Here is an 11,381-nt window from a genome sequence, read left to right as displayed (position 1 = left end):
ACTTAAGATGTATGCTGGATACAGAGATAAAAAAACAATTCCACTATTTCAAAAGAAATTGTAGAAATTCTACTAGAAATTAACAAAATAATTTTATTGACTATAACCATAATTTTAAAAGACTATATCTGCAGTCAAGATTGAATCACACTTATTAAAAACTTTTTTAAATTATAAAAATTTTTGGAGGGAAAAAAAGTAAAACTGGAATAACACAATATGCATAGTAGTTTTGTATCTTTTCTTTCCTGCTTTATATGAGAACATTATTCTATTGTATGAATATGCCATAATTTATTCAATCATTCTCATGTTCAGTTTTATTTATTTTATAAAAGTGTAATAATAATACAGATTTAATATTTGATTATGTCTCCTCCAATTACAATGTAAACTTCATAAAGCAGCTCTTTTGGTTACTATTAAATCTGCAGTGCCTAAAAAAATATGTGGCACACAGTAAGTACGCAAAAATACATGTTGAAAGAATGGATATTATGAATACATTATTATATGAATTTTAAACACATTTTGATTATGGCCCTGGAAGGAATCACTTGAAGAGGCTGTACCAGGTCCCTGTTTATTATTATTATCATTGTTTATACATTTTTCCAAAACTATCGGTGCCTTTAATAAAAGGTAATCCTGTCAAGATGTACTATAATCCAGAGAGAGGACACGAAATGTCACATCAAAATCCATTTTTTAAATCATGGCTCTACTAGATGCTAGTACACAATCCTGAGTAGGCCACCTAACCTCTCTGAGATTCCTTTTCTCTCTCTTTCAAAGAAAAACAATTCTAGCACATAGGATTGTAAAGATTAAAGTAAGTAATAAAAGTGCTTTGTAAACTTTAAAGCATTATCTAAATGTTAGTAGATGGTATAGCTAAGCAAACTTGTGTCCAAAAAATTGGGGGGAAAAAAAAAAAAAAGACTGCTACCAAAATGTATGTCTTTATGCCACATGTCACGTAGCACAAAAGATCAATAAAAGGACATTATTAGTTATTATAAAACCATACCACTTTAAAAATAGAGCTAAATTAAACAATAAAATCATCCTCAAAATTTTGCATGATTTTTTGCCCTCTACTGGTACAGGTTAGACAAGAGCAGTGGTTCTCAAACTTTAGGTGTCAGAACCATTTGGAAGTCTTGTTAAAACAAGATTGCTGACCCCTCTCCTGGAGTTTCTTATTCAGTAGGACTGGGGTGGGGCCTAAGACTTTCTATTTCTAACAAGTGCCCAAAAGATGTTAATATTACTAATCTGGCATTTTAAGAACCATTGGACTAAAGGAATAGCTTTTTAGTCACCAGCAATTCTATCCAATCTGTGCTAGGACAAAAAATTCATTCATTCACTATTCATTCAGAAATATTTCTTAAGGGCCTATTATGTGCCAGGGGCTTAGAATATATACTCCAAATAAAAACAAAGATCCCTAACTTTAGAGACTGGAGGGACACAGGCAATCAAAAATTAAATTAATAGGTAAATTACATAGTTTGTTAGAAGGTATAAGTGCTATGGAAATGAAGAAAAAGAAAGGCAAGGAGAAATGGGAGCGCTGGGGTGGGAGTGGGAGTGATTTTAAATAGAATGGCCGTAATAGACCACAACAAAAAGGTGACATTTGAGCAAAGCCTTGAAGGTGGTGAGGGAGTTAACTGTATGGTTATTTGAAGGAAGAGTGTTCCGGGGAGAGGGAAGAGCCAGTAGGCTGGAGTAGAGTGAGAGAGTTAAAGTAGTAAATGAGCTCAAAAACAAAATAGGGAGCCTGATCATTTAGGGCTTTGGCTTTTACTTGAATGAAAGAAGAGATTCACTGTAGGGTTTTGAGTAGAGAAGCAACATGACCTGACCTAGACTTTAAAGATTAATCTAGTTGAGAATAGACTATAGAGGAACAAGGTAGAAACAGGAAATCAATTAGGAGGCTACTGCAAATATCTAGAAAAGGGATGAAGGTGGCTGCGAGGCAGGGTATTGAGATACAGGATATGGCTTAAAGGCAGAAACAACAGAATTTCTTGTTGGACTGGTTGTAGGGTATAGACGTAAATGAGTCAAATATCACTGGGCTAAAGCCTGAAGGTTTTGGGGATGAGCAACCAGAAGGATGGAGTTGTCACCAAGAACTGCTGGGGTCTGGGGCACTCTGATATTAAGAGATCAAGCAAAAGAGAATGAACTACCAAAAGAGACTGACAAGGATAAAGCCATGGAACAAATGAAAGAGATCAACTGTGTCCAATGCAGCTGACAGGCTAAGTAAGTCTGGGTTTGAGAACTGATCCTTGGTTTAGCAATGTGACAGGCATTAGAGACCTTGACGACAGCAATTTTTGGTGGAGTAACAAATAGGGTCAAAAACTTAGAGTAAGATGAAGAGAGAGCAGAAGAAATGAAATTGGAGATATGATTATAAGCAACTCTAATAAGGCATTTTGCTCTAAAAGGAAGGAGAAAAACAGCGTGTAGCAGGTAGTAGTGAGGTCAAAAGGTTTTATTTAATTGAGAATGCTTTTATGAAATGGGAGTGAAAAAATATTACTGAGTCACACTTTTGAGATGTTCAACTAGACAGGGATAAAAAGAACAGAACTGGACATAAAGAAGGAAGGTATGTTTTGTTACTATGCTCTATTATACAATCAATACTAATCTGCCTATTAATATGTGTATATTGAAATATCTCTAGGTTTTTTCACAGGTAATTAAAAGATAACTTTAAAATTGAGCTATTAAGTGTTTGATGTGTACATAATAAGTAAAATTTTACATGTGTAAAAAAAATATTACAGCAGTTTCAAATGCACATTGACCTTAATGTTAATACAGCAGTAAGTATAGCCATGTTCTAGAATCATTATCCATATTAAACGATCCTGGAAACGGCCCAAGTAATGAGACCCAGGTAAGAGGAGACCTAAAAGAAATTAAAAAAAAGTAATTGTTCAAGTTTGTTTTATTTTGTCATGTGAATCTCCCAACTTGATAACTCACTTGGAACTAATTCACAACTCTTTTGACCCTCCCTTTACATCAATAGAAACAATTCACTGCATGTCAGGAGGCATTAAATTCTTTACAGGAGCAGTTAGAAGAAAAAATCCATAGCTGATAATAAAGTAAAAGATATATTTTCCAGAAAAACAATAAATTAGAACCTACTATATAAAAGCCCAAATATATGTTAAATGTATTTTAAAAAGTATTAAGTACTGTATATAAAAGCCAACCTCATAATGATTTAAAACGTGGATAGTTTTATATACATGCATATAAAAATGTTTTGTTAAGTTTACATAAAATGCTACCTATCTCACTGTACAAATACTTTTAAAACTTTTTCTCTCAACATTATGTCTGAGATTTGCCCATGTTGACTGCAAACAGCAGTCATTCATAGTATGAATATAGGTGAATTTGAATATTTATTTCCCTGTTGATAAGTATTTCATATGCTTCCAATTTTTCACTATTTTAATAATGCGGAAGAAATGATCTTTGTGCAACTCTGCTTCTACAAAGTGTTGTACAGGAAAGAGTTAACACAGAACTGACTGCTATTCTCTGAAAGGCCTTCTTATAAAGTTGTCCCTTGACTGGCATCTGGGGACTTGTATTTCAGGTTCCTCTTCCAGGTGATTGTACAAATTTACAAATACCCTAGGCAATACTTGGTAATGTCACACTTTTTAAATTTTTGCTAATCAGAAGTGTGTGAAATGTTACATTTACTTTATACTTTATAACAGGGGTCCCAAAACTCTGGGCTGTTTTGTTAGTGGCCCATTAGGAACTGGGCCTCACAGCAAGAGGTGAGCGGCAGGTGAGAGCAAAGCTTCATCTGTATTTGCAGCTGCTCCCCAGAGCTAGCACCACAGCCTCAGCTCCATCTCAGATAATCAGGCATTAGATTCTTCTAGGAGCACTGGTCCCTGGTGCCGAAAAGGTGGGGACCGCTGATTTATATTCTTGGTTGAGTATAACGAATTTGCTAATAAAGTGTAATTTCTACTTTATCATTGACCAAAGCTTTTATGTTATCTTGCCTTGTAACCTTGTCAGACTAAGTTGCTATATAATAATAAGATATGAGCAAACTCCTTAAAGCTCGTTAATCTGATATTATATGTTAGTTTTCACTATTTATGTTTAAGATATTGCATCAACTTGATATGAACTCATTATAAAATCATGGAAATTTGGGGAGATAAAGTGTTTTCTTGTTTCAATAGTGGGACTATAACCTGATTTAATGCAAGAAAATGTTTTTTATAAATTGTCAAATCACCTTAATGAAATTTTCTCTTAGTATTTTTTCTTTTATAACTTCATTTACCTTAAAATAAAGAGCAAGAGATATACTTCTATTTCATATTTAGTCTTTCAAAGTAATAGAATCTGTAAAATGGCTAGATCAAAACCAACCATTTGTTCATTTTTCTGTACTTTGAATAGATTAGTGAGGATTTCTTAAGCACAACCCATTTACTTACCTAAACTTCCAGCTACCATTGCAGACTGCAGTGCAGCGGTCAAACTTGGGACCATCTGGTAGTAGTACACTGTATCTGCACACATGCAAGCTGTGGTGCCCACTATTCCTGGCCAACTCTGAGTAGGTCGGGGAAACCCCACCAAGAACAAAGGAAGGGTGAAGAGGGGGAGTAAGGGAGAAGAGAGTAGTGTAGAAAAAACTATGACAACCAATACAAATGGAGAGAAGACAATGTTGAGTATACATAAAGTGGTGGTTGATTTTCTACGTTTTTTCTCCATCCATGATGCCAAAAGTACAGTCACAGCAAACTGCAATTTAGAGATGAACTGAATCAGACGATCACGCATGATGCCAACCTGTAGAGATGTAAAAATGACTTTTTTATTCTTGAAAAATCTTATTCTTAAAAACTATCTTTTTTTCCTTATTCTTTATGCTAGTCATTTCGTGAATTTTCAAGATCATAAAAGAGAAACTGTATAATTTTATTACTGCCTCAATATTTTTGAGGAAATAGCCTTTATATAAGATTCTTTGTTATAATTTTCTCCAACCTCGGAATAAATGAGACTACTTTTTTAAAAGTTTGGGCTTCCTTATAAAGAGAAATAGTACTAAAGAGAATTGACAGAGTGCTATCTAAATCTTAAGGCTAAGCCTTGCATTACATATTGGTTAATTCATGAGAACTAAAAGTGGTAAAGAGTTAAGCAACTATCCTTAACTTATACTTAGAGAGCATTTAACAGATTAAGAAACAAGTCATGCCATAAAACAAACCTCAGTAGATTGAAATCACACTAAGTATGTTCAGTGTTCATACAAATCACTCACAGTATGTTTTTCAACCAAAACAGAATTAAATCAACACTAGAAAGAAATCTAAAAATTAAAAGACTCATTCCTAAATAACCAATGGGTCAAAGAAGAAATCACAAGATAAATAAGAATATATTTTGAGATGACTGAAACAAAAATGCAACATACCAAAATTTGTGATACAGCTAAAACATTGCTCAGAGGGAAATGTATAGCTTTAAATGTCTATATTAAAAGAGAATAAAGATCTTAAATCAATAACCTAATCTTCTACTTTAGGAAGCTAGAGAAATTAGAAAACAGAGAACAAACAAAACCTCAAGTAAGCAAAAGGAAGGAAATAATAAAGATTAGAGCACAAATTAATAAAATAGAGAATAGAAAAACAACTGAGATAAATCTCAATGAAACCAAAATCTATTTTTTGATATCAACAAACCCGACAAGCCATTAGCTAGACTGACCAAGAAAAAAACAGAAGGCTCAAATTAGTAAAATCAGGAAAGATGTAACATACCATCTTATAGAAAAAAGTGAAAAGAATTATAAGAGAATACCGTGAACTGTGTGCCAATAAATTAGATTACTTAGATGAAACTGAGAAGTTTCTAAAAAGACATGAATTATTGAAATTGACTCAAGAAATAGAAAATTGGAATAGATCTATTATAAGTAAAGAAATTGAATTAGTAATTTAAAAGCTACCCAGAGAGAAAAGCTGAAGCAAAGATGGCTCCCATACTATAAAATATTTAAGATATGTACTGAGTACTGCAAAACATTTTAGAATAATTAATATGAAATTCTCAACTGATTCTATGAGGTCAGCGCTATTAGAATATCTAAACCAAAGACATGACAAGAAAAAAAATATATATCCAACCAAATCCTGGAACACATAAACAGGATTATACACCATGACCAAGTGACATTTATTTCAGGAATGCAAAGTTGGTTTAATAGCCAAAAATCAATGTATTCACCATGTTAACAGATTAAAGGACCCAAACCACATGATCAGTTCAAAAGACACAGAAAAAAACATTTGACAAAATCCAGCATTCATGATAAAAAGACTTAACTAGGAATAGAAGGAAACCTCTTCAACCTGAAAAAGAGTATCTATGAAAAAACAATAGCTGATATATTTAATGGTAAAACATTGACATCGACTTAATAGAGAAGGACTCAATGCTTTCCTCACAGGATGTTCATTCTTACTCTGATTCAATATCATATTAGAGGTTCTAGCCAGGGCAATTATCTTTAAAAACAAAAACAAAAACAAAAACAAACCACCTACAGCACCTCGTATTCCTAGGTGGTCTCCCATCCAAGCACTAACCAGGCCCGATCCTGCTTAGCTTCTGAAATCAAATGGGATCGGGCGCGTTCAGTCTAGCCACGGCAACTAGCTAAGGAAATGAAATGAAAGACATCTAGATTGGAAAAGAAGAAGTAAAACTATCTTTACTACATCTAATTTGCAGATAATATAATCTTATATATAGGACATCCTAAGAAATCTACTAAAAATCTATTAGAACTAATAAAGGAGTTTAGTGAGGTTTCAGGATACAAGATTAATATTGAAAAATCAATTTTATTTTATACCATGGCAATAAACAAGCCAAAAAATGAATTAAGGAAACAACTGCATTTATAATATCATCAAAAAGAATATAATACTTAGGAATAAATTTAATAAAAGCGTAAGATTTCTACATTGAAAACTACAAAACATTATTGAAGATCTAAATAAATGTAAAAACATCTCATGTTCATGGATCAGAAGAATTAATTTTATTTTATTCTATTTACCTACAGCACCTGGTCTTCCTAGGTGGTCTCCCATCCAAGAACTAACCAGGCCCGACCTTGCTTAGCTTCTAAGTTCAGATGGGATTGGGCGTGTTCAGGGTGGCATGGACGAAGATGTTAATGTTTTTAAGATGGCAATAATCTCGAAATTGATCTACAGATTTGAGGCAATTCCTATCAAAATCTCAGATGCCTTTTTGCAAAAGCTGAAAAGCTGAAACTAATATTTATATGTTAATGCAATGGTATCAGAATAGTCAAAACAATCTTGAAAAAGAAGAATAAAGTCGGAGGACTCATACTTTCCAAATTCAAAACCTACTACAAAGTTATAGTGATCAAGACAGTGTTGTTAAAGATAGACATATAAATGAATGGAAAAGAACTGAGAGTCCAGACAGACATAAACTCTCACATTTGATTTTTTACAAGGGTACCAAGAAAAGTCATTGAGGAAAGAATAGTTTTTTCAATAAATGGTTATAGGACAATTGTACATTCATATACAAAAAATAGATTTGGAACTCTACTTCACATCATATACAAAAATTAACTCAAAGCAGATCACAGATCCAAATGTAAGAGCTCAAACTGTAAAGCTCTTAGAAGAAAAAATAGTAAATCTTTATGATCTTGGAATAGGCAGTGTTTATTAGATATGACACCAAAAATACACAAGACAAAAGAAAAAATAAACAACATTAACAAAGTGAAAAACTTTTTGCTTCAAGTACATTATTACGATAATGAAAGACAACCTACAGAATGGGGGAAAAATTCTGTTTATCACATATCTGTCAAGTAACTTGTATCCACAATATATAAAGAACTATTACAACTCAGTGATAAAAAGACAACCCAAGTGTGCAAAAGAGCTGAATAGACATTTCTCCAAAAAGCCTGTACACATGGCCGATAAATATATGAAAAGATGTATCATTTAGAGAAATGAAAATCAAAATCACAATGATAGCAGTTCATACCCATAGGAATGACTATAATGAAAAAGTCAGATAATAACAAGTATTGGTGAGAATGTAGAGAAATTAGAATTTTCATACATTGTTGGTGGGAATGTAAAATGGTACAACTTTAGAATAATAGCAACACTTTGAAGTGTTAAACACAGAATTACTGTATGACTGAAATTCCAGTTCTGGATATACATACCCAAGAGAAATGAAAATATATATCCATATACAAAATCTGTACACAAATGTTCATAGCATTATTGAAAATAGTCACAAAAGGAAACAACCTAAATATCTATTGTCTGATGAATCAAGCAACCAAATGTGTATATGCATAGAACACAATATTATTTGGCAATAAAAAAAAATAAAATACGCAATGCAATATATATATACATATATATATATATATATATATATATATATATATATACTTACTGTTGAATTGTACACTTGAAAATTATTGAATTTCATTAACCAATGTCCCCATAAAAAAAAAATTCATGCTACAAAATGAATGAACCTTGAAAACATACAGGTGAAAGCAGCAAAATGTAAAAGACTAAATATTGTATGGTTCCATTCTTGTGAAATGTCCAAAACAGGCAAATCCATAGAGACAGAAAGTAGATTAATGGTTGCTGGGACTGGATGGGAGGTGAACAGGAATGAGGAATGACTATTAATGTGTACGAGGTATCTTTTGGAGATGTTGAAAATTTTCTAAAATTAAATTGTGATAATGGCTGCAAAATTCTGAATGCATACTACTGAACAGCATACTTTAAGTGGATGATTTATGGTATATGAAACATAACTCAATAAAGCTGTTAAAAATACACTTACCAATAAGAGTCTGATTCCTGTATCCAGGCTTCTGTTCCACCATATATCTGTATTAGAGGTCAACAAGTGCACTGCTGATACAATGACTGTCTCCAATAAAGCATTTTCTGTATTCTGCCATACCTGTAGTACACATATTCTCTACTTTATTAGGTAGAATCTGATAATCTAAATAAACTGTTATAGTAAACAAAATCACAATTAAACTTAGGAATAGGAAATTATTATTAAGTGCATTATCAGGATTACCATTCTAAAAGCTCTTGTGAATCCAATGGAGACAGACACTGAGTAGAGCCCTTGTAAGGAACTGTCCAATGAAAGAAATGCTATCATAGCAAAAGGCGACACTAAGACAAACAAAAAAGACAAATTTAATTAAGGCAAAGTAACTCCTTCTATCATATTTTATTTTGGCCAATATGAGGTTTTAAAAATGCACATTTAAGCAATTAACTTAAAAAAAAAAAACCCAATAAACCAAAACATAAAGAACACTTGTATGTAGCATTATACAAATATGGTAATTACATAATATTTCTGTACACTTTGTAGATATAACACAATTCCTACCTAGATTTAGCAAAATCCGTCTGACAACACCAATCCTCATGAGCCTTGCTTGCTTCTCTAAAAATAATGTCACGGTCTGCACATCCTTGGGATAGAAAGGGTTTCGGAAAATTCCAAAGATATAGACACTCTGAATTTCTCTAAGTATCCACAGTATTATAAGTAATATCATCAAAATATAGCCAACAATAGCTTGGGGACTATTTTTGGAAATCTTTGAACAACAAGCAAAGTGATGAAGCAAAATACTTTCTAAGAGAGCCAAGACTAATATAACGATGTAGAAAAGGCATTCCTTCCAAGTAAACTGTTTTTCTGAACCACTGAGTAAAGCCTTAGATTTGGTTCCAACTCTGTGTCTGGTCACACTGTGTTTGAAGACAAAACCCATCTCACTTAGGTTAAGACTCAATAAGAACCCAAGTCCAGTCATAAGAAGAACCATTCCAGTAGTGCTGGGAATGAAATATGATGTTCCAGCAGTTCCAGCAGAGATGATGAACATTATTAATAACCTAGAGAGAAGAAAAAAAGATTTTCTTGAAAAGAACAAAAATGTTCTTTAAGAATAAGTTACATATAGCTTTAATATTTAAAATAATTACCGTGAATGGGTTGACATAGATGAGCCTCCAAGGCCAAACTCTAAAACCTGCTCCATTGCCCATAAGAAAAGTGCATCAGGCGGTGGCAAGGTCCCAAGTGCCCACAGAAAAGGTAAAAATATAAACAGTATGTGTAAAACCTGATTCATTTGCTCTAGAACTGGTATATGGACCATAAACCTATAGGAAAAAAAAAAAAACCAAAACACTTAAATCATACAAAATTATAAGAGGACCCTTCCAGGAAAAACAAAATATACACCCCCTATCTCACACACCTCCCCCCCCGCTGCAAAAGTACACTTACAGAAAGGTCCTAGTCTCAACTTGCAAAATATCAACACATATAAATTGTGATCATTGTCCTTCCCCTACACCATTAAGTACCTCTACTCAATAATGTCCAAGTTTAGCACTTAATATGTGGATTCAAATGTGGAAAGAAGGAATTAAAAGTAATTTACTGAATAAAATTGAATTTAGAAATCTGTAAAACTGAACTGAGCCAAGGGAAAAAATGTCTAAACTACATTGGCTGAAATTCTAACAATGATTCTTTAAACTGTAAAATATTTTAATTTAAAATTGCAGGTAACTCTGGAAAGCCAGAGCCTTACTGATGTTCACACATTAGTAGCTAGCAAAGAGAGGAAGCTCTCAATACATTACTTTTTGGAATGAGGTAACGAAACGCCTTGTCTGGAATACAACAATGTCATAGTACTTATGAGTTTCAGAGATAACTTTCAAAAGAGAAAACTAAATCTCAAAACTTATAGCATAATTGTACTTAAATACCTGAGCTGCTAGAAATCAGTCAAGGAGAAAGGCAACTTCTCTGTAATAATCACCACTTAAGTGTATGTTAACAGTCCTGAAGCAAATGTATAGTAACCATGGATATAATAATGGCATAATGTGTTTGCTCACACGTATACAGGGTATGCCAACTAATGCACTCTGCCTCATAATGTATGTCCTTCAAATTTTTATAAGCAGAGAAATAATGAACACAAGGTTAACAATGTGATGCTAAATTAGAGGACAATACTTTTTGTAGTACAGTTTCAAAATAAAATTCATTTTTTTCTGAGAAGAAAACACTGAAGTAACAAAGAAAACTGAAACACAATAAGCCACAGGAAGGTCAAGGAAAACATGCAGATTTGTATAGTTTTTTTAAAAAGATAATACTAGTTAACATATTCAAGGATAGGATAATTT

General features: G+C 32.8%; 1 protein-coding gene and 1 pseudogene across 4 annotated transcripts in view; both read right to left on the bottom strand.

The window, feature by feature from the left end:
• The window catches only part of PCNX4 (pecanex 4), a 35,370-nt gene that overhangs the window by 8,489 nt on the left and 15,500 nt on the right, over positions 1–11,381 (bottom strand). For all 4 annotated transcript variants that reach the window (XM_039864207.1, XM_039864217.1, XM_039864195.1 and 1 more), the window contains 6 exons: positions 10,158–10,337; positions 9,553–10,067; positions 9,229–9,329; positions 8,980–9,102; positions 4,518–4,878; positions 2,838–2,941 (listed from right to left, as the gene is read on the bottom strand). In XM_039864207.1, the coding sequence (XP_039720141.1) occupies positions 2,838–2,941; positions 4,518–4,878; positions 8,980–9,102; positions 9,229–9,329; positions 9,553–10,067; positions 10,158–10,337 (1,384 nt within the window). The remainder of the gene's footprint in view (positions 1–2,837; positions 2,942–4,517; positions 4,879–8,979; positions 9,103–9,228; positions 9,330–9,552; positions 10,068–10,157; positions 10,338–11,381) is intronic.
• Positions 7,160–7,278, bottom strand: LOC120603947 (uncharacterized; annotated as a pseudogene).

The sequence above is a fragment of the Pteropus medius genome, unplaced genomic scaffold, assembly GCF_902729225.1.
Source record: "Pteropus medius unplaced genomic scaffold, Ma_sr-lr_union100, whole genome shotgun sequence".
In the NCBI taxonomy this organism is placed as follows: Eukaryota; Metazoa; Chordata; class Mammalia; order Chiroptera; family Pteropodidae; genus Pteropus; species Pteropus medius.
Note: the sequence above shows the minus strand (reverse complement) of the source record. Positions and strands in the feature narration are given on the sequence as shown.